At 41.4% G+C, this 23,906-nt stretch overlaps 3 protein-coding genes across 5 annotated transcripts; 1 reads left to right on the top strand and 2 right to left on the bottom strand.

The window, feature by feature from the left end:
- Positions 1 to 25: 25 nt before the first annotated feature.
- On the bottom strand, positions 26 to 7,403 carry LOC148416555 (cytochrome P450 2J6-like). Its single transcript, XM_088425524.1, has 9 exons — positions 6,604 to 7,403; positions 4,843 to 5,008; positions 3,163 to 3,315; positions 2,842 to 3,002; positions 1,730 to 1,903; positions 1,515 to 1,656; positions 1,245 to 1,432; positions 394 to 535; positions 26 to 317 (listed from the first exon to the last, which is right to left on the bottom strand). Exons 1-9 carry the CDS (start codon positions 6,793 to 6,795, stop codon positions 142 to 144), a joined length of 1,494 nt encoding a protein of 497 aa, XP_088281650.1. The 5' UTR covers positions 6,796 to 7,403; the 3' UTR covers positions 26 to 141.
- A 982-nt stretch (positions 7,404 to 8,385) lies between these two features.
- On the bottom strand, positions 8,386 to 12,661 carry LOC148416554 (cytochrome P450 2J2-like). Its single transcript, XM_088425525.1, has 9 exons — positions 12,363 to 12,661; positions 11,145 to 11,307; positions 10,468 to 10,617; positions 10,163 to 10,323; positions 9,904 to 10,080; positions 9,226 to 9,367; positions 8,974 to 9,161; positions 8,744 to 8,885; positions 8,386 to 8,658 (listed from the first exon to the last, which is right to left on the bottom strand). Exons 1-9 carry the CDS (start codon positions 12,543 to 12,545, stop codon positions 8,483 to 8,485), a joined length of 1,482 nt encoding a protein of 493 aa, XP_088281651.1. The 5' UTR covers positions 12,546 to 12,661; the 3' UTR covers positions 8,386 to 8,482.
- Positions 12,662 to 13,816: 1,155 nt separating this feature from the next.
- il23r (interleukin 23 receptor) lies at positions 13,817 to 23,132 on the top strand. Of its 3 annotated transcripts, none has more exons than XM_088425982.1 (16): positions 13,817 to 13,944; positions 14,008 to 14,140; positions 15,111 to 15,289; positions 16,293 to 16,416; positions 16,489 to 16,646; positions 17,345 to 17,487; positions 17,577 to 17,733; positions 18,222 to 18,304; positions 18,720 to 18,924; positions 19,029 to 19,229; positions 19,359 to 19,457; positions 20,271 to 20,426; positions 20,606 to 20,746; positions 20,823 to 20,907; positions 21,022 to 21,112; positions 21,203 to 23,132. In XM_088425982.1, exons 1-16 carry the CDS (start codon positions 13,905 to 13,907, stop codon positions 21,671 to 21,673), a joined length of 2,466 nt encoding a protein of 821 aa, XP_088282108.1. In that variant the 5' UTR covers positions 13,817 to 13,904; the 3' UTR covers positions 21,674 to 23,132. The 3 variants fall into 3 exon arrangements, with proteins under 3 accessions (XP_088282108.1, XP_088282107.1, XP_088282109.1); XM_088425981.1 differs by having other exon boundaries at positions 20,820 to 20,907; XM_088425983.1 differs by having other exon boundaries at positions 20,820 to 20,907; positions 21,268 to 21,462.
- The last annotated feature ends 774 nt before the right edge of the window (positions 23,133 to 23,906 follow it).

Genomic DNA, 23,906 nt, shown 5'->3' with positions numbered 1-23,906 from the left:
AAAAAAAAACGTTTCTAATGTGAAATTGATCTATAACGTGGAGTTTAATTACAAGAAAAAGCGTAGAAAAATGACATGGCCTGCATCCGTTCAATAAGATCAACTTGAATATGAGAAGAAATGACGGTGCCTTTCCGACCCTCAGCGGGCCACGGCGCGAATCTTGAAGGGGTACGGCGAACGCGTCAGTCCAATGATTCCTTCAGAACACAGCTCAACTCCTTCCGCCGCGGAGAAGCTAAACCTCTGCAGCATCCCCACAAGGAACAAGAACAACTCCATCCTGGCCAGGCCTTCGCCCACACATGCACGTTTTCCTGACGACAATAAAACCCGTCACTAACATTTCGCCCCTTTTTGCTTCTAGGCTAACCGTAGCGTCGTTTTTATTACCTGCGGAAAAAGGTAAGAATGCATTCCTCTTCACAAAATTGCCATCGGAGTCCAGGAAGTGTCCCGGGTTGAACGTGTCTGGAGTTTCCCATTCGTTCTTGTCAAACAGCACCGATGTCAAAATCGGTAACACGTTGCAACCCTGTAAAACAAAAACAGATCGACATTTCCTCCCAGTTTCATGTTCGATTGTGGATTGTTATTATTTATTTTTTTATTTATTTATTTTCAAAATCCCCAGATGGTAGTCTGGTAGGTCTCTCGATCTGTCATCAGACCAGGATTCCGAGCACTGGACCGTATTCCGTCAGTTTGTTTTTTTTGTCAAGTCAAACCAAACTGTAACTGTCAGTTCTTCAGTCCGTCGTTTGGTTTTTGCGTTACAAATTTTGCTGGTTGGTCGTTCGTCGCTCTCAAGACCAGAGGTCTGCGGGTTCGATTCCCCCGACCATCGTGAGCATTTCGAAGCGTCCTTGAGCAAGACCCTCCCGATACTGCGTCATCAGTAGGTAAATGACGTTAGTGTCAAGCGCTTTTAGTACCAAAGGTAAATAGCGCTATATAAGCGGAAGTCCATTTACCATCCGAGCCAAACCAAACCGTCAAATCAGTTTTTTGGGGGTTTTTTGTCACGATTCGTCGGCAAAATAGGCATACCGTCTGGTGGATCGTTCATTTTACCTGACAAGATTACTCGGCTCTGTTTACGATCGTTTTTTTCAAGGTCTCGTCTCGTAATCGAAGGAGAAATATCTGATTGAAGCCAATATGGCTGGCGGTCCTGAGACATTTTTTGCATTCCGATGTAATGATGTCATCAAGTTCTTTGTAGATTGCTCAAACCGGTTCACCTTGGGTATGATATAGTCCCCCAGTTGTACGTCTTTCGAGGCCACTCTGGGTCCGTTGAGAGGAAGGATATTTGCCATTCTTTGAATCTCGTGGATGACGGCGTTAGTGTAGGGCATGTGGGCTCTGTCGGCCATCTTGGGAAAGCGGCTGACCCCAATCACTCGTTCAATCTCCACTTGGACTTTGTCTGACACAAAAAAAAATGGTCGTGATGTTGGAAAATGACTTCATCACCATTCAGGGCAAATATCTTTGAGAAAATAACCCACCCTGGATTTGGGGGTTCTGAATGAGGAAGAGAAGGCCCCACTGAAGCGTTTTGGAGGTAGTCTCGGTCCCGGCAAGGAATAGATCCATTGAGCACAGAACCAGGTTTTCTTCTGTAAAACCTAGTTCACTGTTTGCCTTGTCCTGTCAGGAGATGCCAGAAAACCCAAAGTCAGGGGCGTCTCCGTTTCGGAGCTGCTGCTTGGCCTCGTCTTACTTTGCTCTCCACCAGGAAGGTGTCAACATAATCCCGTGGGTTGCTGGGGTCCAACTCCAACTTGTGGGTCTTTATCTCGGTACCGATAAATTCTTGCAAGGCTTGGAAGTTGGAGAAGATTCTGTTGTGGGGTCCGGGTAATCGCTTCATCAGTCCTGGGAAGGCATTGTAGAGCTGCACGCAGGGAACATAATGGCGGGCAAAAGGTCACGATTAGCATAGTGAATTAGCATCTGGAACTTTAGAGGATTCTGTGAGTAAGTTCCATACCCTTATCAATCAACTGGGCCAACGCCAAGAGACAGGCTTTGACAAATTTGTTTTTCTATTAGCATCTGTTAGCAGCTGAGTTAGCATCAAAGTTAGCATCCAATTTCCTGCCTAATGTGAGCGACTTTCACCCGCAGGATGGGTTGGATCCCGGGGTAACGGAGTGCTATTCCGTTGCCATTATCGCTATTAGCATTTGAGTTAGCCTCTAAGTTAGCCTTCCTGTCCATTTTGGGTTTGAGTTGTGCTCATATCTCTTACTTGGGCCCAAAGGAAGGCATCGTGGAGCTACATAGACAAAAGTGCTTTTGTTTTCATTATAAGCATATCAGTTAACATCTAAGTTAGCATCTAAATTAGCATCAACGTTAGCATCCAATTTCCTTCTTGATGTGAATGAGTTCCACCAACAGGATGGCATTGTTATGCTATCCCAAGACAACAGAGTACTGTTTTTCTTCTTTTTTTTTCTTTTTTTTGCCAGAATCAAAATTAACATTTTCGGTAGCATCTGTGTTAGCTTTGAGCCTCCTTTCCAATGCAATGAATTCTATTCACATCGCTTACTGGGGCCCAAAGGAAGGCATTGTAGAGCTACTCTGAGCAAACATGGTTAAACCCAAAAGATTTTTTGTTTTCACGATAATCTGAGTCAGAATCTGAGTTAGCATCTAAATTAGCATCCCGATTTCCTGTGCGGTGCCAGTGAATTCCTTACTTACGCTGCTAATGGAGGCCCGAAGGAAATCATTGTAGAGCTACCCCAAGGGAGAGTCAAATAGAAGGGCTTTTTTTGGTCATTATTAGCATTAGCTACTGAGTTAGCATCTGAATTTCCTCACCAGGCACCACACGGAACCTTCGAGATAGATCATCTCCGTCATGATATCGTGCAGTCGCTGGAGGTTCGGGTCGTCGTAGTCGAACCTTCTCCCGAAAACCACCTGGCAGATGATGTTCGCCACCGCGCTGTTCAGCGCAGGCGCGGGATCGAACAATTCACCTGGAGGGAAGATGACGGCAGAGTTTGAAGTTCTAACCGTGGTGTGACTATACTATGACCAAATCCAGAGTTGAAACCTCAAAGAAATACTAATCCTGAACCCTGAAACGTAACTTGGGTCCTAGGTCTCATCCGTAACATTTGGTTTGTCAGGTAACACCTTTGTGTTTGTCCATGGCGTGTTGCAGATGTGAGCTCTCCTGGCAGATGCTGGTCTCCATGGTGCCGTCGGCCAGGCCGAAGGCGCGCAGCGTGCTCATGGCGAAGTGACGCTGCCTCCTCCACGTCTTGCCGTTGCTGACCAAAAGACCCCCTGGAGGTGCAAACGGGAAGCAACTCTTGGATGTGTGCATTTTTGTGTGTTTACCAATCAACTGGCTTTGAGTTGTGTGTGTGTGTGTGTGTGTATACCACCTGTAGGTATTTTTGTATGCATTTTACCTGTTGAGGCGTGTATACCATATTTATGTAGCTGTTATGCGTTTGTGTATCTTCTTTGTGCATGGGTGTGTGTATATACCATCTTTGCGTCTTTGTGTGTGCATATCTTGTGTGTGCGTGCATGTGTGTATATACCCTCTTTACGTCTTTGTGTATGCATATCTTGTATGTGCGTGCATGTGTGTATATACCATCTTTACGTCTTTGTGTATGCATATCTTGTATATGTGTCCATGTGTGTGCAACCTTTTTGTACCTTTTCTGTTTTTGTGTAAGAGTATGCGTGTGTGTACTTTCTGTGTGTGTCAATACCATCTTTAGGTCTGTGTGTATGCATGTCTTTTGTGTGTGTGTGCATGCACACGCGTACCATCTGTCAATGCATGTATGTATGCATGTGAGCGTGTATACCAACTGTAAGTATACACTGTGTGCACGGGTGTGTGTATATACCATCTTCAGGTTTTTGTGTATGCATATCTTGTGTGTGTGTGTATGTGCATGCACGCGTGTACCATCTGTCAATGCATGTATGTATGCATGTGAGCGTGTATACCAACTGTAAGTATACACTGTGTGCCACATATACCATCTTCGGGTTTTTGTGTATGCATATCTTGTGTGTGTGTGTGCATGCACGCGCGTACCATCTGTCAATGCATGTATGTATGCATGTGAGCGTGTATACCAACTGTAAGTATACACTGTGTGCACGGGTGTGTGTATATACCATCTTCAGGTTTTTGTGTATGCATATCTTGTGTGTGTGTGCATGCACACGCGTACCATCTGTCAATGCATGTATGTATGCATGTGAGCGTGTATACCAACTGTAAGTATACACTGTGTGCACGGGTGTGTGTATATACCATCTTCGTGTTTTTGTGTATGCATATCTGTGTGTGTGTGTGTGTGTGTGCATGCTTGCATGTGTGTGTGTCATCAATCAATGCATGTATGTTATCTCTGTTTATGCGTGTGTATACCACCTGTAGGTATCTTTGCATACATTTAAATGTTTGTGTCTGTGTGTGCCACCGGTCTAATTCTGTACCTTTTGTGTTTGAAAGTGTGGGTACCTTCTGTGCGCATGGGTGTGTGTACAACATCTTTAGGTCTTTGTTTATGCATTTCTTGTGTGTTTGTGTGTGTGTTGTGTATTTTGTATACATTGACTTAAATGTGTGCTAACACGCACATATGTACCATCTGTCAAATCCATGTAAATTTTCAATGCGTTTATCTGCGTGTGTATACCACCTGTAGGTATTTGTGTATGCATGCAACCCATTGATGCGCGTCTGTGTGCGTGCGTGCGCATTTACCTTCTGTTTACGTACGTATATTTTCTCTGCGTGTGTGTGTACCTTCTGCGTGCATATGTGTGAATACCACCTGCCTGTGTGTCGATTGTACATTCTGGAAAAGGCGGCTTGGTACGGCCTGTCCACAAACTTGTCGGCCTGCGTTACGAGCACTTCCTTCACCATCTTCCATCCGCACACGAACACCGTGGTGTCTTGTCCCACGCGGATGTAGAAGACGTTCCCGTAGGTGTCTGCCAACTGCGCGCACATATGACAATGGCGCCCTGTGGTCAGCTGAGACCCGTCATTCCCAGCACAATACCGCCTGTGTGTTGTGCTTGCTCAGCAGCACGCTGGCAGCTCGCAATTTATTAATCGAGCGTAGATGGACGCGTTTACGGAAGGAGACTGTAGCCGAGCGGGATGAAGCTCAAAATATTTGCTGGTATTCAAAGCGATGGGAGGAATGTTGGGTTCGAAGGAGTTTATTTAGTTCTAATTAGTCTCATTTGAATAAAACAAGCATCTTGGAATTGAAAACAAGATCGGAAAAGTGGGCGTGGCACTCAAACAGTTTGAACAGGGAGGCCAAAACTTCTCGGATTTCCATTTCATTGTACTAATAGATCATTCTGGCAGATTGAAGAAGTGTTCATTGGATGGGTCTGCGGATTTGCGTGAATTGACATGGACTGAAAATGTAATGCGAGTCATGCAAAAAAGAAAAAGTCATAAAAAAAAGTCATAAAGCATGACAAATACGAAAGTAATACAAATATTAGAAGGGTAATACAGTCAGAATAATACAATGCGTAAAGTGCATTAAAGGTCATGCAGAAAAATCAAGTAGGGATATTTTATACCACTTTTTTCAGACAGATACCAGCTTGAGTGTTTACCGATACCAAAGAATCGATACCGCTCATACCTCCTGTGAAATATATATATTTTTTGCCAAGTACCTTATAATCAGAGCAAAGCAATTCTGAATGAAGAAAAAGACATTAAAAAAATGTTCGTGTCACATTTATTAACTCATTCAATGCCAAAAACCTATTCATGTGTATTTGCGGTCCAAGACTGTAATCATAAATTATTATTATTTTTTTTTTTTATATATAATTATGTATTTGTAGTGCTATTTCTAGGCGTATTTTACTCAGCAATTCTGGATCATGTTACACAAATTGTATTTATTTATTTATTGTTTCCTGTCTCATCCGCTGGAAAATTGTGGCACTATTGACAATCTCGGTCCTCATAAAACCAAACAAAATAAAGGCATGCAGTTTATTTTGCAATTTTTCACCATAACACAATTCCTCATTAAGTTGCTTTATGTTCCAATTACTTTGCTCCTAATTTGAAAGGAAAAATTGTGGCAGTTGTGGCACCATTGGCAATCTTGGTCCTCTTAAAACCAAACAAAATAAAGGCATGCAATTTATCTGCAATTTTTCACCATCGCACAATTTATCAATAAGTTGTTTCATGTTCCAATGACTTTGCTCTTGATTTGAAAGGATGACGCGTTCCTCTCATGGTATTAAAAAGCATTCGATTAGATTTGAAGATAAGAAATCCTTCTAAAACCTCAGCTAGCATTTACAGTTATAAAGTAATAATATAAAGTAGGGGTGTTACCAATTTCATTTAGATTGAGATGGGCTCTTGAGCGCTCACGATACTAATTATCCGATACCATTAGTAGAATGTTTTTCAATCTTGTTTCAATTATGTCCTCCCTGTGATCATTTTTTACCCCCAAGAGCCTTATTTTTTTTAATGCTTTAATTCCGATTCCCCCCCCAAAAAAGTCAAATCACGATCAAATCAAATGTTTCAATTCCTACCTTGGTCAGATACACGTGAGGCTGTTTGACGGCAATATTGAAGATACTTCCAACAAAAGGCAGAGCGAGCGGGCCGGGCGGGAAGTGCGCCGGGTCTTTTTTGCCCAAGGTGCACCCCAAGAGAAAAAAGAACAGCCCTAAAAGCAGCACCTCCCAGATATTCAAAGCCATGAAAGCGCTGTACAAGCACATGATGTCCCGTTGCGTTCCTGCGCCAGTGCAGCTTGACCAAGGAGGCGCTTATATGGAACGCCAAGCATTTGCGCATACCTCCTCTAATTAAATCAACACTACAGGCTACTAGAGCGTCACCAGAACAAACACATCCAAACACAATAGGAAAAACGTGTACCCCAAACAGAAAAATGGAATAATTACAGCCTAGCGAAAATCTAACTAATTTAAGATAAGTCAATATGCAGGACTAACCAACTCATTAACAAAGTAAGCAGAATTATGCGAACAAAGATATTCCAGGAAAAGCCTCTTGAATCCAGGTTATACAAACCGCATTAGCTCCATTGAGCTTGATTGTATTAATAAATTTGGTTAATTTGGTAAATTTACATCCCAAGATGGCCGACTCAGGTATGGGCAAACTACGGCCTGGGGGCCATATGCGGTTAAGCTTTTTTTTCCGGCCCGCCCAACATGAAGAAATTTTAAGTCAGGAGGAGGGTGATAATGTTAATATCCTGAAGGATAGCGGCACTATCACTGCTTTAAAATAGTAGCTCTTAGCAAAGAAAAGCTGAATTTTATTCGTTTAATTTTTAAATTCAATCTGGATCCCCAGATTACGGCTTTCCTGATTTACGTTTTTTTTTTTTTAACGATACGAATTGAAATACGTTTTTTTGTCTTTACGGCATTTTTCCCGCTTTGCAGCATCAACAAGTGTCATGATCTGTGGGGTTGGCTGTGATAATGCTGTTTTGCCTCCCTCCTCAGGCGTTTTTAGGTTTGTGCTCCTATTTTCCGCTCACGTCAAACTGCCTGCACGCAGGGCTTATTTGGTGGCCTCATCAATCTGCGCATTATGGCGTCACTGAGACGATGATCTGCTATTGGTCGGCGTCACTAGTATGCTAAAGATTTGATTTTGTGTGACTGCTTACAAAACCGAATTTATTGTCCATTTTAATACTTAATTCAAACTTTAAAAAGTAATGTAGAAGTAAAAGATTATTAGTGTGGAAACAAAACTGGAGATAATCAACAAATACGGTACTAAGGAGGTTAGGCTATGCTAGGCTACACTCGCTAGGGAATATGGCCGTAATTAGCGCAAGTCAACGTTACTCAAAGGTAAATAAAACTTCATTTTTCTTTTATATTTTTTTTATTTCTGATGTTATTTAATTGTATACATGTATATTACATATACTAAGCTATTTGTTATCATTTTTTAATATGCATATACAATTTTGATGTTTTTACTTGGGGTTTTATACACATGAGCTAATTTCCATAGGTTTCTATTGGCCGCCATACAAAGATTTCGCCTTATGATCCCAACTTCGGAACTTATTAATTTCGTATTTTGGGGTCCACTACACATGGGACTTGAATACCACTGTTGTAATGCTTTCGTTGGTTTTCTATTGAAATTAAAGCACGTGTTTTCTAGATATCAGACATTTTGTTTTCTCTTACGAGGTGGATCATCAAAACACTCCGTTCATGCGAACTAACTATAACCGAAACTATGACTTTATTCTGACAATAAAGTCTGCGAATATTGTAATCTGAGCTGTACTGGCAAAATGATTGATCTCGGCCTCAATTTTTACATCACAAAAACCTGCCATTTATTTGATGTGTCATACAAAGTGGAATCCTAATCATGTGTCGGTCCCGCTTCAAGGAGACCAGGTCATCAGCGAGGTACGGCGATGGTCCGGAACTCTGCGGGGGCGTTTGTGAAGCCCTCCACCCCCTCCATCTTGGGCATCTCCCCAGGGACGGGGGCAAAAGTGAAGCGTTGCAGGAGGGCCGTGAAGTAGAGGAAGAGTTCCATTCGCGCCAACTGCTCGCCCAAACACGCCCGCTTACCTAGCAGGTAACATCTCTGACTCTTTAGTTTTTGGGATTACATTTTTAAGAGCAGTGACAGAGCTGCTATGTTGTTGGAACAAACCTGCAGAAAATGGCAGGAAGGCGTCCCTTCTGCGGAAGTGGCCTTCCGAATCCAGGAAGTGTTGTGGGTTGAACTCGTACGGGGTCTCCCATTCGTTCTCGTCGAAAAGCACAGACGCCAGGTTGGTAACGATTTCTGTGCCCTGTGAAGCGGTTACGGGAAGAGAAAACGATTCCCATTTTACCGTTATGATTCCAGGTCAACACATTTTTCTCCCGTATCACTTTTACCTTTGGGATGGTGTAGCCTCCCAGTTTTGCCTCCTTAGTGGCCATCTTGGGAAATCCCAAGGGAAGGATGTTGCCCATCCTCTGGGCCTCGTGGATAACCGCTTCGATGTAAGGCATGTCAGTTCGGTCGGACAAGGCGGGCTGGCGAGATTGTCCAATCACGTTGTCGATCTCCGCCTGGACTTTCTCTAGGGAGCAAATGGGAAATTGTAGAGCCTCTATCGAGATTTGGACCTCGACAGACTGTCTCACTTTGTATATCTGGATAGTTCATCATGTATACTAGAGCCCAACGAAGGGTGGTGGCTGTGGTCTCTGTGCCCGCCTCCATCAGGTCCAGGGTAGTAACCACCAGGCTTTCAATGTTGAACCCGGCCTGGGGGTCTCCTTTCATCTAGAGAAAATGCTCTAATACATTTCTAGGCTTTGGATGGATAGATCCAGCCATGGATCCATCCATCCATCCATCCATGAATCCATCTATCCATCCATCCATGGATCCATCATCCATCCATCCATCCATGGATCCATCCATCCATCCATCCATCTCATCGGTCTTTTGATCCATCTATGGATCCATCCAACCGTCCATTCATCTGTCTGTCAGTTTGTCCATCCATCCATCCATCCCATCGGTCTTTTGATCCATCTATGGATCCATCCAACCGTCCATTCATCTGTCTGTCAGTTTGTCCATCCATCCATCCATCCATGGATCCATCCATCCATCCATCCATCCATCTCATCGGTCTTTTGATCCATCTATGGATCCATCCAACCGTCCATTCATCTGTCTGTCAGTTTGTCCATCCATCCATGCATCCAAACACCCTACGGGTCTTCCCATGGACCTTTTCCGCCACGGGATCCAATCTTGGATCCATGACCCATTCGCTCATCCATCCGTCCGTCTTCTATTGCACAGCACACCTTGTCTATCTCGGTGAGGTACATGTCAATATAATCCCGGGGTTCATCCGGGTTCCACTCCTCCTGGTGCTTCAGCACTTCATCCTCCAAGAAACGCTCAATCATCTTGTAGTTGCCGAGGACCTTTTTGTGTGGGCCAGGCAGGTACTTGAATATCGAGGGGAACGCGTTGTAGAGCTGCAGACGGAACGAAAGGCTTACCGACTCCTTGGTTGATATGACAAGGGCTTATTTTGAAAAGACTGCGCCGTCCTCTGACCTGTGCTTGTGGAGATCCGGCGAGCTGAATGGCCTCCTTGTCCAACTCAAGAAAGTTGTGGATATTTGCGTCGCTGTACTCAAAGCGGTGTCCAAACAACACCGAGGAGATGATATTGCTCACCGCAATGGTAATGGTATAATCGGGGTTGAATGGATTCTCTGGTAATGCAAAGTATCATGAGATACAAAAAGGTCACTAACTTTTTGGATCTAGCAGAGCAATCCCAATCTTAAGGCTAAAAATAAGCACAAATGAACATGTTTGGTTGATCTGCGTACCCCAGTTTCACAGGGGGATGTTACCTTGTTCCTCTTTGATGGCCTCGCACAGGAAGCCACATTCCACTTTGATGTAGTTCTCCAGAGATTGCATCCCCTCTCCAAAGTAGCGCAGATGGGTGTTGGTAAACTTCCTGTGCTTTTTCCAGACGTAACCGTTGCTCAACGCAACACCTTCAATCATGTGAACAGTTAAACTCTAATCTCCGTGTTAGAAAAGATCAATTTACCTTGCTGGTAGAAGAAGACAATTCCGATTTAATATCAATGGTGTAGGGAAAATTTCAAGCCTGGTGTCACTAATAATGCATCGGTATTGCAAATCCAAACTACAAATGACTTATTTTCTCAATCCAAATGATCCTTTTGAAGTATAACGCACTTTCCCAGTATTCTGTGCCACGGTTTTTTACCTTTATGGAGGGACCTGCCTAGGATTCTCCATTGCTCCGTTTTTAAAGTCACGTTCCCACAATATGCCCTCAACATCCTTGCCGATTATCTCCATCACCAATGATTTCTTTTAAGACCTGTTTTAACAACGTTTTGAAAAAAGTACCGTGAAATAAATAATCCAGGATGGAGATATTCGACCAGGGATTTTCAACGAAACTTTAGGTGAGACACTGGGTAATCTCTCGATCTACCATTTGGAGTTTTCCTTCAGAAATTCGGGAGGATTTTTAAATGGAGTCACTTACCGAGGCCTTTGAAGATATTATCGAAGAGCGGCAGAGTGGGTCGGTCGACAAAGCTGTCCAGTTGGTTGACGAGCGCCTCTTTGACCATTCGGTACCCTGAGACCACCACCGTTCTTTCGCTACCTCGCCTCAAGCTGAACACAGGGCCGTATTGCTTTGCGAGCTGAACAAAAAAATGCAAGATGCGTATCTCCCTCAGTTGGGTGGGGTTTAAAACAGAAGAATACACATTTTGCCACCACAAAAGTGTGATATGGTGTGAATTTTCTTCATAAAAAAACGGAATTTTCCTGAAATATGGCCAACACCAACTCTCTATAGCTGGTAAAACTTCTGTAGATTCTAAAACTCTGTTGTTGGCTTACTATTGGAACAAAATCTGTGCTTTGGCCCTTGTGATCAGGTTGACCAATAAGATGATTATTTTTATGATCTGAAAAACTATTTTTATTCTCTGAAAAACTTTGTTTCAAGTGTCTTTTGAAGGAGGACGTCGGAATGCATGGATTTGGTTCGGTCAGTTGATTTCGTTTTTGCGCTCAGAAGACCGAGTCCGAGACAAGACAAGGATGTCAATTTTCAGGGTTATGGTTAGGAAGTTTCATCCATGTGTATGTGGGTACCAGCATTTTTTAGGTGAAAAGTATTTACATAAGACTCAGGCACTTCTATGCCCTCGATGGTCGCGCCGGGAGCCAATCACGTGTCTTGTAGGAGTGCCCGAGAACTGATTGATGATTGCCTGTCCAGTCATTTTAGATTACGACTCTAGTCTTCCATCCTCATTACGACTGAAGTTCACACTCAAACGCGGCTGAAAGAGATCGGCGAAGTGGAAAGAAAGCTTTGGAATCCTGTTACTTTTTGTAATAGATTGGAATTTCAAGTGTAAACTCCGCTCGTTTGGTCAGCAACGGACTTCACTTGAGTTCGACATCCTATCGCCGTTAATACGAAAGCCACTAGCCCCAACTAATTTGCTTGACTACAAGGCATGGAAAAGAGAAGGGATAACAGTACAATTACTGTTAAATTTAAGATTTAAGTAAATATGTGCACTGCAGTGGTTGGACGTCCCAAGAGTGCCCGTGGCATGTGCATTTACAGTTAAAAAACCGTGAAGCACAGAGGCTGCCAAGGTTAAAGCGAGAAGTAGCGAGGGAACACTGTACGTTTTGGGGATTGAAAAAGTTCAGCATCACATGAATTTGGTCTTACGCTGTCCATGGATTTGTAGTCCACTCCGGTAAAGACATTCCCGAGAACAGGCAGAGCCAAAGGTCCCGGTGGGAAAGTGGCAGGCCGCCAGTTTCGTAGTATGTCCGTCAGCAGCAGCGCCGCCACCCCAAACAGCAACCAGCCGCTCGGGTCCAGACACTCAAAAAGAGCTTGAAAAATCATGATTGTTTGAAGATTTTTCTCATCCGTCCGTCCACCATTTGGGTGTGTTGATTTGAGGGAAAGGAGAAAAGGAGGAGGGCTAAAAGTTATGTAATATCCCCATGTGTTGTGAAAAATAGGAGTAGAGGTGAAATGATTTTCCAGTTGGCTGCTTGGAGTGAGCGCACGGAGGGAGTGTGCACTCTCTATAGTTTGTTCTTATTGCCGTTGTGGATTTGGAAAGACCTTTGTACGACTCTATCAACAAATTTGCCTTCACCTGACTTATCCTTTCGTATAATTACATACATTTGCTCGTGTATGTTATGACCCGCGAAACACCTCTAGCAATGATTTACTAGAATCTGTATCAGTCGTATGTACTGTGAGCAATCATTAAAACGATGCAACTTTTACTGCTTTTACATAAAAGAAGTAATACAGTCAATCCACATCAAATCATACGCCGCTTCAATTTGCCAGGTTTTTATCCGATTCGTGCTTTGTGATGTCAACTGAAAGAATCCAAATTTTCAATCCCCTAGCTCAAATAGTTTTGGAGTTACGCCTCTTCATAATGTAATGAACACCAAAAAAAACATAAAAATTCAACACAAAAATTTCTGTTGTGCCCCATTCAGGAGTAGCCTTTAAAAAGATTAATATAGAAAACTGGAGGAAATGCATGATAAAACATTGGGTTAAGTATATCCAACATTGACAATATTTCCAATTTTGAATGGCAGTAAATGAGCCTGACATGGGCCAAATTTGACCCCTATATGGTGTACCTCTCGACCTCCTGTTTGCAAGCATTTAAAACGAACGGCAGCGTGACACATTGAAACTCGTCATGTTTTGACAATCTATGCAATATTTTCGCCTCCTGGTGTTTTTTTTATATGCTTTTCCTTTGATATCGCACATGAAAACCATGAAAAAGCGCTGGCCTTGAAGTACATATCACACAAAATAGCTTAACAATAACAATAACTTAACAAACTAAATGTGATAACAAACAAAAAAGCAAAATCAAATTCCAACCTTCAGGGCCACCGTAGACCACTCGACAACATACATCCTGGCAGGTTGTGTGTTGAAACGGGAACATTTGCGTGTGAATGTCATCTTGCGGTGAGTGAAGTAGGGCACCTGTTGACGTGAAGATTCCTGTGACTAACCGCCCCCCCCCCGCCCCGACCTCCCTCCCCCCCTAAAGTGGGTTACGGCCTCATTTAGTCTTTCTCCGTGCCATCTTCACACGTTTATCTGATTGCCTCTTGCATCTTATCAGACGGACGCTTCACAAAATGTCAAAAGCGATGGCTCGGCGCCAGGAAGTTCTTCCACCGGCGTGAGACTTTTTGGCGCTGAGCTGCGATGACCTTCTGGAGATGCTTCATCACTCTTCTCCTCACCAGTGAGTATTCCATCACTTTTCCCGCACTCGTCCACGTTTGGCGTTTTTACGCTTTTTGCGCAGGAAGTGGCGGATTCTTTGGCGGCTGCCAGAGGTTTGACGACAGCCTGGGTTACCTCAAGGTGGAACCGCCTTCGCCGTTTTTGCTGGGCTCGGATCTGCGGGTGTACTGCCACATCAACAAGTGCGGATGGAGGTAAAAACCCGGCGACAAAACGTGAAAATTAAACGTCAGTTGTCAGAATTAGAACTCCGAAATACGCTTTTGCTGATTTGACAGTTTTTTTCCTTTTTAACACGTTTTCCTCCAGGGAATCCGTTGTAGAAATGATCATGGAAGTAAAAAATAAATAAATATATATATATGAACTAGTCATTTAGTAATTCGCATAATCAAACATAATAAATGTATTTTAAAGAATCAAAACACAGCTTCAAGCAAATGAAATAAAAGTAAAACAGTATTAGTTGTGTTATCAGTACTGATTATTCAAAGTGCACCTTTAAAAAAATACAATTTGTAATAAAAAAAAAGGTTAAATTTTATCTTGCAAAAAATCTAAGTAGTAAAAAAAATATCAAGGGCTGCATTAAAAAGAAAAAAAAGTCTTTACATAAAAACATACCAGAATTAAGGCTAGGCAATAAATCGAATCATTTCGCTTAAATCGTCATTTTATTAATCAACAATTTGATTGGCGGTTAAAAAAAGGTGTTGGTGGGGACTTGGCGTACAGGAAAGCAAAAAAAAAAAAAAAATCAAGTAGAAAAAGAATTGCAAATCTTGCAGTAATTACTGAAAAAAAGTATTGCATTTATAAGAAAGTGATAATAGATTATCAAATCTAATAGAAATACAAGAGGTATCAAAATAACAAAATAATAGTCATAAAAACCTTTGATACAAATCTGAATAGATACTTAAAATAATGAAAAAAATATTTTAAAATAATTTAATAAAATAATAACTTGCCCTTGACAAAAATACAAATATTAAAATAATAGAAATGAAAAAAAAACAGTCCTTACATAACTAAAAATAATGAAAGTAAAAAAATTAGTAAAAAAGTAAAAAAAATGAAAATGATGACATTTTTTGTAAAATAAAATAAGTAAAATTTTTGTAAAAAAAAAAAAAAAAAATGTTGATGTTTGATGCCTCGTAGATCGAAAGTGTCATTGGTGATGAAACCGCAGCCCGAGGCTCAGTGGACGAAAAATGGCTGCAGCTCGGTGGTGATGTTCAGGCTTCCTGACGTCCGCTGGCCAAATTTCGACCTGCTATGCAGGCTGCACATGGACGGCGTCATCAACATCGTCGGAGGGCAAAGCCTGCGAGGCGGACGTATGTACTGAAGAGGCACTTGGAGGTGGTTCTGACCAGCCAATTAATGGAGCAGCCATTTGGAAATCTTTTTTCAATTAAATCACTCGCAGTAACCAGCTAGCTAGCTAGTTTGTAGGATATTTATTGTATCTATTATGTATAATATAGCTAAACATTTCATTGCTGACTAATTTGATTGCAAGACGGCGACTAAATGTATCATAAAACTTCAATAGGAAAGTAGCATTAAGGCTAACGATGAGCATTGTCAGCGGCTGGCTAACTGAACAGCAACAACATTTACTCCCTCCTTTCAAAAAAAACTATGTATAATATATGTAAAGATTTAATTGCTGACTAGCTAGCTAGCAAGACAGTGACTAAATATATAAAAAAATAACAATAACAAAGTAGCATTATGGCTAATGATGAGCATTGTCAGCAGCTAGCTAACTGAACAGCAACAACATTTACTCCCGCCTCTCAAAAAAACTATGTATAATATATGTAAAGATTTAATTGCTGACTAGCTAGCTAGCAACACAGCGACTAAATATATAAGAAAAATAACAATAACAAAGTAGCATTATGGCTAATGACATGCAATGTCAGCAGCTAGCTAGTTGAACAGCACCAAAATGTACTCCCACCAAAAAAAGAAGCATTTTTGCTAGCAAAAAGCATTGTCAGCAGCTAGCTAGCTTTGCCCAAAAAAGAACAACAAAGTAACATTTTGCCTTACAACGAGCATTGTTATCAGCTAGCTAGCTAGGCAGCAACTGAATTTACCATATATATATATATATATATATATATATATATATATATATATATATATATATATATATATATATATATATATATATATATAGCTAGCAAGATAGCCATTAAATGTATCAAAAAAGAACAATAACAAAGTAGCATTATGGCTAATGATAAGCATTGTCAGCAGCTAGCTAAACAGCAATTAAGGAAAAACCAAAACAAGATGGACATCATCAAGTATTTTCCATGCCCAAAGGGCCCCCGGACAAGCCGGAAAACATCACTTGCGAGACCACCTCGCGGTCCCCCTGGGTGGAGTGCCGTTGGTGGGTTGGACGCCAAACCCACGTGGACACTTCCTACAAGGTGTCGCTCAGCAGGTCAGCTGTCAATCACTCAACGACCGATCCGATTCACTTGCCAAAGCTAACATTTGTGTACGTCGCACACAGTGCAAACGCAACTTTGAATTGGACCTCGGAGGTGGACAACGCCGTGCTAGCGAAAGCCCAGTTGGACCTGAATCAGCGGTACCGGCTAGTGGTTAGCGCTGAAAACGTCTTTGGACGCTCGCACTCGGATATGTTTCCGCTACGACTCGCACAAATACGTGAGCAAACCGCCAATGAACTCTGAATGCATAGAAATACAAATAGAAATGAATTAGGGGCAAAAAGTACAAAAATACAGAGCTTTATTATCACATGTGTTATCGTTATCTTTTACAACTTGATACAAAAAACAATCAAATCATACACATTGATTAACAGTCGAGTTATGCAAATATTAAAAAACAAATATAAGAAAGAAATACTAAAACATAAGAGGATAAATTCTGGGAAAAAATAACCTTTAATATTAGTACGGTAAATAATAAAAGTACATCAATTGAATCAATAATATATGTATATGTACATATCTATGTATATATCTTATGTATGTATATATATTTTCTACACATATAAATAGTGTGTATATATTTACAAATGTATACATTATATACAAGTATAAATGAATTTATATATTGTCTATATATTTATATATACTATATATTATATACATACTTGTATATATTTGCAAACATACATACATATATAAAACAATACGCTATAAGTAATTAAAAATGGCAAAATCAAAGATAACCCAAATGATTAAGATAACAAAAAAAGAATAGATAGTAGAAAAGTACATATCAAATATAAACATTTTCTTTTTATCAACAAAATAAAACAACTGCAATGCCATTTTGGAAACGGGTTATCCGAAATTTGAATGACTTAACCGACGGGGTTCTCTCCACTCCTACAGTCATACCCCAAACGCCTAACATCACAAATGTTCACTTTGAGAACTCCTCCACGTCGGCGGCCATTTTGCAGTGGGAGACGCCCGAAGACTTGTCACAGCTCACCGCTTCAGTCAGACTCCGCTTCCTCAACGCCTCTCTCTGGGTAAAAAAAAAAAAAAAAAAAAAAAGTTATATCCTCCAGGGCAGGGCGGACTTCCTGCGGTGACCTCCCTCCCGATTTTTATTGCTTAGGATGATCGGGAGGCGACACGACTCAGCCCGAACGAGTTCCGAGTAGAGGGCCTGGAGCCTCTGATAGACTACCAGTTCCAGATCAGGGCGTGTACCACGGGAACCAGAAAATGCAGCAAATGGAGTACAGAGGTTATACGGAGGAGTCCCGGTAAAGGTAAAGGTCAAATTTCCAGTGAAGTTGCTTCCATTTAAGTCCTTCTCCTTATTCACCAAAGGCATTCCCCAAGGCTCCGTCTTAGGGCCCCTGCTTTTCATGATCAAGATCCTAGCACCGGCCCTCATTTTCTGCTAATTTTATGTTTTCTTTAATCGCTTTGAGGATCACATCCACTCCTTCTGTTCCTACATTAATTAAATCCCGAATCACCAAAGGGATTCCCCAAGGTTCCGTCTTAGGGCCCCTGCTTTTCATGATCAAGATCCTCGCACTGGCCCTCAGTTTCTGCAAATGTTATGTTTTATTTACTCGCTTCGAGAAACCCATCCACTTCATCTGTTCCTATATTAATGAAGTCACAATTCACCTGTAACTACTGACGCTTTTGGAGTCGGAAAGCAAATGTCGTTCTCTGTACAAATGTTATCAGTGCAGTACAAATAATCAGTGATGACTAATATATTTCCTGTGCATTTTATCTTTAGGACCGTCTCAGCCGCTGCGTGTGTGGCGGATATTGAGCAATCACGAGAGCAGCTCACTGCAGATTGTCACCGTTTTCTGGAAGGTAACATGCTTTTCAAAGATGTTTGACATTTTGAAGGAGACCATTTAAATTGGAATAAAACATCTCTGAACATGTTTGGGGAAAAAAAAACACAATGTGTAAATCAGAGGTGTCAAATAGAAGGATGCATTTATTTATTATCAGGCACACCAAAATAAATGATTAGCTAAATAAATAATTAGCTATTTTTTTTATCTCTATTTTACAGTGTTTTTTTTTTTTTGTTTGGTTTTGTTTTTTGTTTGGTTGTCAGCGAGCCTGTAACCCACCAGAACAGCTGGCGAATGTTATTAGTAGCAAAGTTTGTTTTGAGGGTATGCCATGGGCCGCTTAAAACGGTCGGAGGGCCACAAATGGCCCCTGGGCCATAGATTGGGCACCATTTGTGTATTTGACACAATCTTACCATTTATAGGCTCCTCCTCCAGGCTCGTACAACGGGCAAGTGGAGTTCTACAAGGTGGACCAGGGCCAGGGAACCACAGCACGGAAAGTGACCTGCGCCAAGTCCGTGTGCCAGTATTCCCTTCAGGTTCCGCCCCATCTTGGGGCGATCAATGTCAGTGTGGTCACCACTTACGGAATGTCGCCGCCAGCTAGTGTGCCTCTCACACTCTCAGGTACACACGTAAATAACTTATCAACTCATTTTCCAAGCCTAAATCAGGATGTAAAGTATGGCTAGGTGCTAGCAAGAAAGCTAATGTAGCACGCTGCCGTTCAGGTGACCCAGGGCCTGTTCTCAAGCGAGCCGATCCCGTGGCTAACGGCAGTGCTATGCTTGTCTCCTGGGAGTGGGCTAGACCAAGAAGACCAGGAAGTGAAGAGCTGTACTATGTGCTGGAATGGTTTAGCGTACACGTGGGAATAAGTGAGCTAAACTGGAGACAAGTGTCCACGGATCAAAACAAGGCAAGCGTCACAGGTAGAGAAACAAAACACACGTTCAGCAATAGGAAAGGAACTCAGGCGGGCTCTTATTCGATACGCTACTGACAGCTAGTGGCCAGCGAGCGCATTGCATCCAAAATGTCTTGTTATTTCCTTTTTTGAGGCGTGTCTGTGGGCGTGAGGTACAACATCTCAGTGTACGCCATCAACAGAAGAGGAGTCAGCATACCGACCTCCATCCTGGCCTACTCGCGACAGCTCAGTAATACACACTTTTTGCTTAATATTTGTCTTAAAAGATTAAAAAAAAGTGAAGCACAATGAATAGTATTTACAGTTCTGCACCCCCCCACTAACAACATCTTTCCAAATTTGACACATAGTCCCCAATGAAAATTGAGTATTTTTATAAATGCTTAAACTTTTATTTAAAAAATATATTTTTTATTTTTTAATATATTTTATTTAATGTTTAACTGATGAAATGAAAAGTCGAAACTTTTTTTTGCTAATTAACAAAATATATTAGATTAATTTTACATACACCATCAACAAAGCTTGGCTATTTTAGTCTTCTTTTTCACTAGAGGAAAAACGTTTAGGGAAAATATCTAGCAAATATATGCAAAATATAAAACAAAATGTGGATTTTTTTAAAAAGAAGTCGTTGTTATGTGTATCATTATAAAACTTATAAAACTTATAAAACATTATAAAACTAAAAACTTAAATACATTTTGACTTAAATAAATACGACTGTGTTACAACAAAAAGAAATAATTTAACATGACATTTTTTTTAATTTGTATTTTTATTTTTTAAATGATTTTATTTAGACGTGTCACTTAATTCGGAAAAAAATTGATCCGTTTAGGAATTGAACTGTCTTTATTATCATCGTACTAGTACAATGAAATTTACAATGCAATTCCTTCAAGTGCATCATAAAAATGACAAATACACCCACAAAAAAAAAAACTTATAATATCATGAACCCTGATAACTTCCGGATGAAACATCGTTAAAGCTTAAAGTTATTATTAGGAGGCACGGGCGTCATACTTTGATGTTTCAGAACCAACCTCCGGTCCCAACGTGTCGGTGCTGGACCACAACACCACACACGTCCTCATCCAGTGGGCGGACCCCGCGGTTGAGCTGCAGAGAGGCTTCATCAACAGCTACACTGTCTATATGAAGACCCCCAGCATGCACGGCGAAGAAATCGCAGGTGAACAAAAGCGTCACATTGAAAGAAATGCAAAAAAAGGAAATTGCGAAGAAAAGAAAACGAACGCAAGACTCTAATTCAACACAGCAGTGACCTCTAGTGGACAGTTTTGGTACTACAAGCGATCAAATTTCAGATGTGAAGTATCATTCATCTGCTGATGATGTCTTTGCCTTCAGCGGTGTTGGCTGCGACGGGTCCCAGGCAAACCTGGCTGAAGACTCGCCAGGGAGGCGTGGCCATACAGATGTCGGCCTCCACCGCCGCCGGAGAGGGCCCGCGCGGGAATCTCATCTACTCTCGGCCCAAAGAGTCTGCAGGTGCCTAATCCTGCATTCATATCGTGATTGTTTTTTTTTATTTAATTTTAATTCTAATTTTTTTTTTTTTAAGCAGCTGGACTGGCCTTGCTGGTTTTGCCCGTGTTGGCTGCGGTGGCCGTCACGGCACAGCTGGCGTGCTGGAGCTGCGTGAGGCAAAGGTATGGAAATTGTTTTTTTCCTCGTTCAACTTGGAACACCCTTTGTTGTTAACCAAAACAGGAGCACCGATGAGCATGTTTATGCACAAATTTGTGTGTGTGTGTGATGATCAGAATCAAAGCAGGATTTGCATTGTTGGGTCCTGACTGGTTGGTGGAGAAGCTTCCCAAACCAGGAAATAGCCAAGCCATCAAATTACTCGAGGTAGGACACCTGATTAGGTACCCCTGCACCAGCCAAAACAAGACCATGTGACTTGGGATTGTCTAATGTTCAAACATGTCCAATCCTTAGCGGGACGCCGGGAGCGAGCCGTCCTTCCCGTACGCCGACAGTGACCCCCCTCTGTCCCCCATCAGTTTTGCCTCCGAGGAGGACTCGTATCGCTCCGTCCCCTACGTCCATCATCCCGCTGACGGCGAGCCCTGTTTTATGGATGCGGTTGTCATGGCAACGCTGCACAGCGGTTACAAACCTCAGCTGGCACAGGTTCCGCCAGAAGACCAGCCAGACCGGGACCCCGCGAGGGACGACTCGGTTCCTGGCGGCTTTGGACTGACTCTGGGAAACTTGCTGACCGGCTTGGAGTTGGACTCCTCCTCCTGGCCCCACAACCCGGGGTTGGATTGGGGAGGCAGTTGGGAGGACCCCCAAGACCATCCATCCCTGGTGGATTTACAAGGTGAAACCGTGGTACAGGTTCCGCTGACTGGTGGCTACATCCCACAAATTTGCAATCCCAGCAATGTGCAGGAAGTACAATAACCAATTCATTTTTTATTGCTGAGATAATATTTCACTAAAAAGACCCGCTTTCTTTAACCCAAGAGGCATTATGTTACAAATTATGAAAATTCCATTGACTTTTATATGATATCATGAAAGAATCAATAGGAAAAAAAGACTAGGGAGCTGAAATTTCCAGCAGATGATGAAAACATGGAATATTTCAAAATGGAACGATTCTGACATTTCTGTGCGATCGAAGCTAGACGTGTAAGATTTTGTGTACAAAAGTAGTCATTGTCCAAATTTGGGATCATATAAAACCATTATAATTACAATTTGGGTGATGCCTTTTAATGGGATTTATTACATTGATTTTCCTGCAATTTTGCCACATTCCATTGAGCGGCGGTCAAACTGTCAGCAAACAGAAAGTTCTTTGTTGACTTGTGTTTCACCTCAAGACAGTAGGTGGCGGTATAGACCAGTTTAAGTGTCAGGCTACAAAGACAGGCCATTCCGATTTTGAATTTTTTTTTTGGGTATTAATAAATTCAACCTACATAGGTGTGGATAGAATTGATCCCGCTGAAAAATTTGAGTGGTTGAGGGATAAAAAATATCCATAAATAACTTTAATTACAACACCTTTAAAAGTATTCACAAAATTTGGGGAAAGAAATGTAATTTGCAAAGTGTGTGCACAACGGTTGAAGTACTTATATGCGCAGACTTGCGACTACATTTATAGTGGTATCAATATAAATTACTTAATGTTCCAATTGATTTGCTCTGAATTTGAAAATGTTTTGTTCCTGTCAGAGCATTAAAAAGCACTTAATTGAAACCCTGGTTAAACTCAAACCTTTTGTGAACCGTTGTCTTAAAACACATACGCTTAAACGGTTAGCATTGCAATTGTGTCATGTGTGGCAGCCTGTGGTTTGAGCGAGTAAAAAACACCACAAGTCTGTTTCCTCAACTTCAATTTTTTGCGACTTCCTGAGGATTGTCTCACTTCCTCAAACTCCGCCCACCACCCTCAAACGACACCTACCCCTGTCTACAAACATTACTTTTGAAAATCTAACGAAATGCTTTTCATGATGAGCCAGTCAGCGGAGATATTTTGTGGCGGTAGGGGGAAAGTCCCACAATGCATCTCGTGATACTTGAAAAGAGTTCTCAGATGCATGGAAATTGTGATGAGCCGAACTGTGGGAAGTTGTGGGATAAAATGAGAAAATAACCTGTTTGGGGTATCATGTTGTCTGTCTGGTAGGTGAAATTAAATATAGTTGAGAGAAGCTCAGATGATGCGTGCTTCAATATAAATGATTGAAAATGAGAAATGATGCCCAGTCGAGATGTGTGGATAACACAGAAAAATAGCTTAGCATAACATATTGTGGCATTCGGTAATTGAGTATACAGTAATCTTTTGCATCATAGAAGAAATCGATTCTCAAAAACAAATAACTTAATTTTTAATGAATATTTTTCCACAAAAAATAATCAACATAAAGTGTCAGACCTGCTTTCTGCTTTTAAATAATTAAAAATCAATTTTTGTCCACAGAAAAATATTCAACTTTTGCAACCATAGTAGGTATGTCTTCACAAAAATAAATCACTAACTTGACAGGTGACGAGTTGACAAGTTGGGTCCAACCATTCTAGTATGGAGGAGAATCTGTGTTTTTTTTTCAATAATGAAATTGAATAACCTGTTTGTTTTGTTAAAAATCTCGAGTACCCCCTGAAGTTCCTACATTTACCCCCGTTGAGATGTGTAGATAACAGAAAAATACCTTAGCATAACATATTGTGGCATTCGGTAATTGAGTATACAGTAATCTTTTGGATCATAGAAGAAATCTGTTCTCAAAAACAAATAACTTAATTTTGAATTCATATTTTTCCACACAAAATAAAGTGTCAGACCTGCTTTCTGCTTTTAAATAATTAAAAATCAATATTTGTCCACAGAAAAATATTCAATTTCTGCAACCATAGTAGGGATGTGTTCACAAAAATAAATCACTAACTTGACAGGTGACGAGTTGACAAGTTGGGTCCAACCATTCTAGTATGGAGGAGAATCTGTGTTTTTTTTTCAAGAATGAAATTGAATAACCTGTTTGTTTGTTTTGTTAAAAATCTCGAGTACCCCCTGAAGTTCCTTCAATTACCCCCGGGAGTACTATTACCCTCATTTGAGAACCGCTGTATTAACATGTGATTTTATGTAGCGCGGTCATCTTTAGCGCAA

This window comes from Hippichthys cyanospilos, chromosome 10, assembly GCF_059441005.1.
Source record: "Hippichthys cyanospilos isolate Australia breed blue-spotted pipefish chromosome 10, RoL_Hcya_1.0, whole genome shotgun sequence".
Classification (NCBI taxonomy): Eukaryota; Metazoa; Chordata; class Actinopteri; order Syngnathiformes; family Syngnathidae; genus Hippichthys; species Hippichthys cyanospilos.
This window is presented reverse-complemented; position numbering and strand designations above follow the sequence as displayed.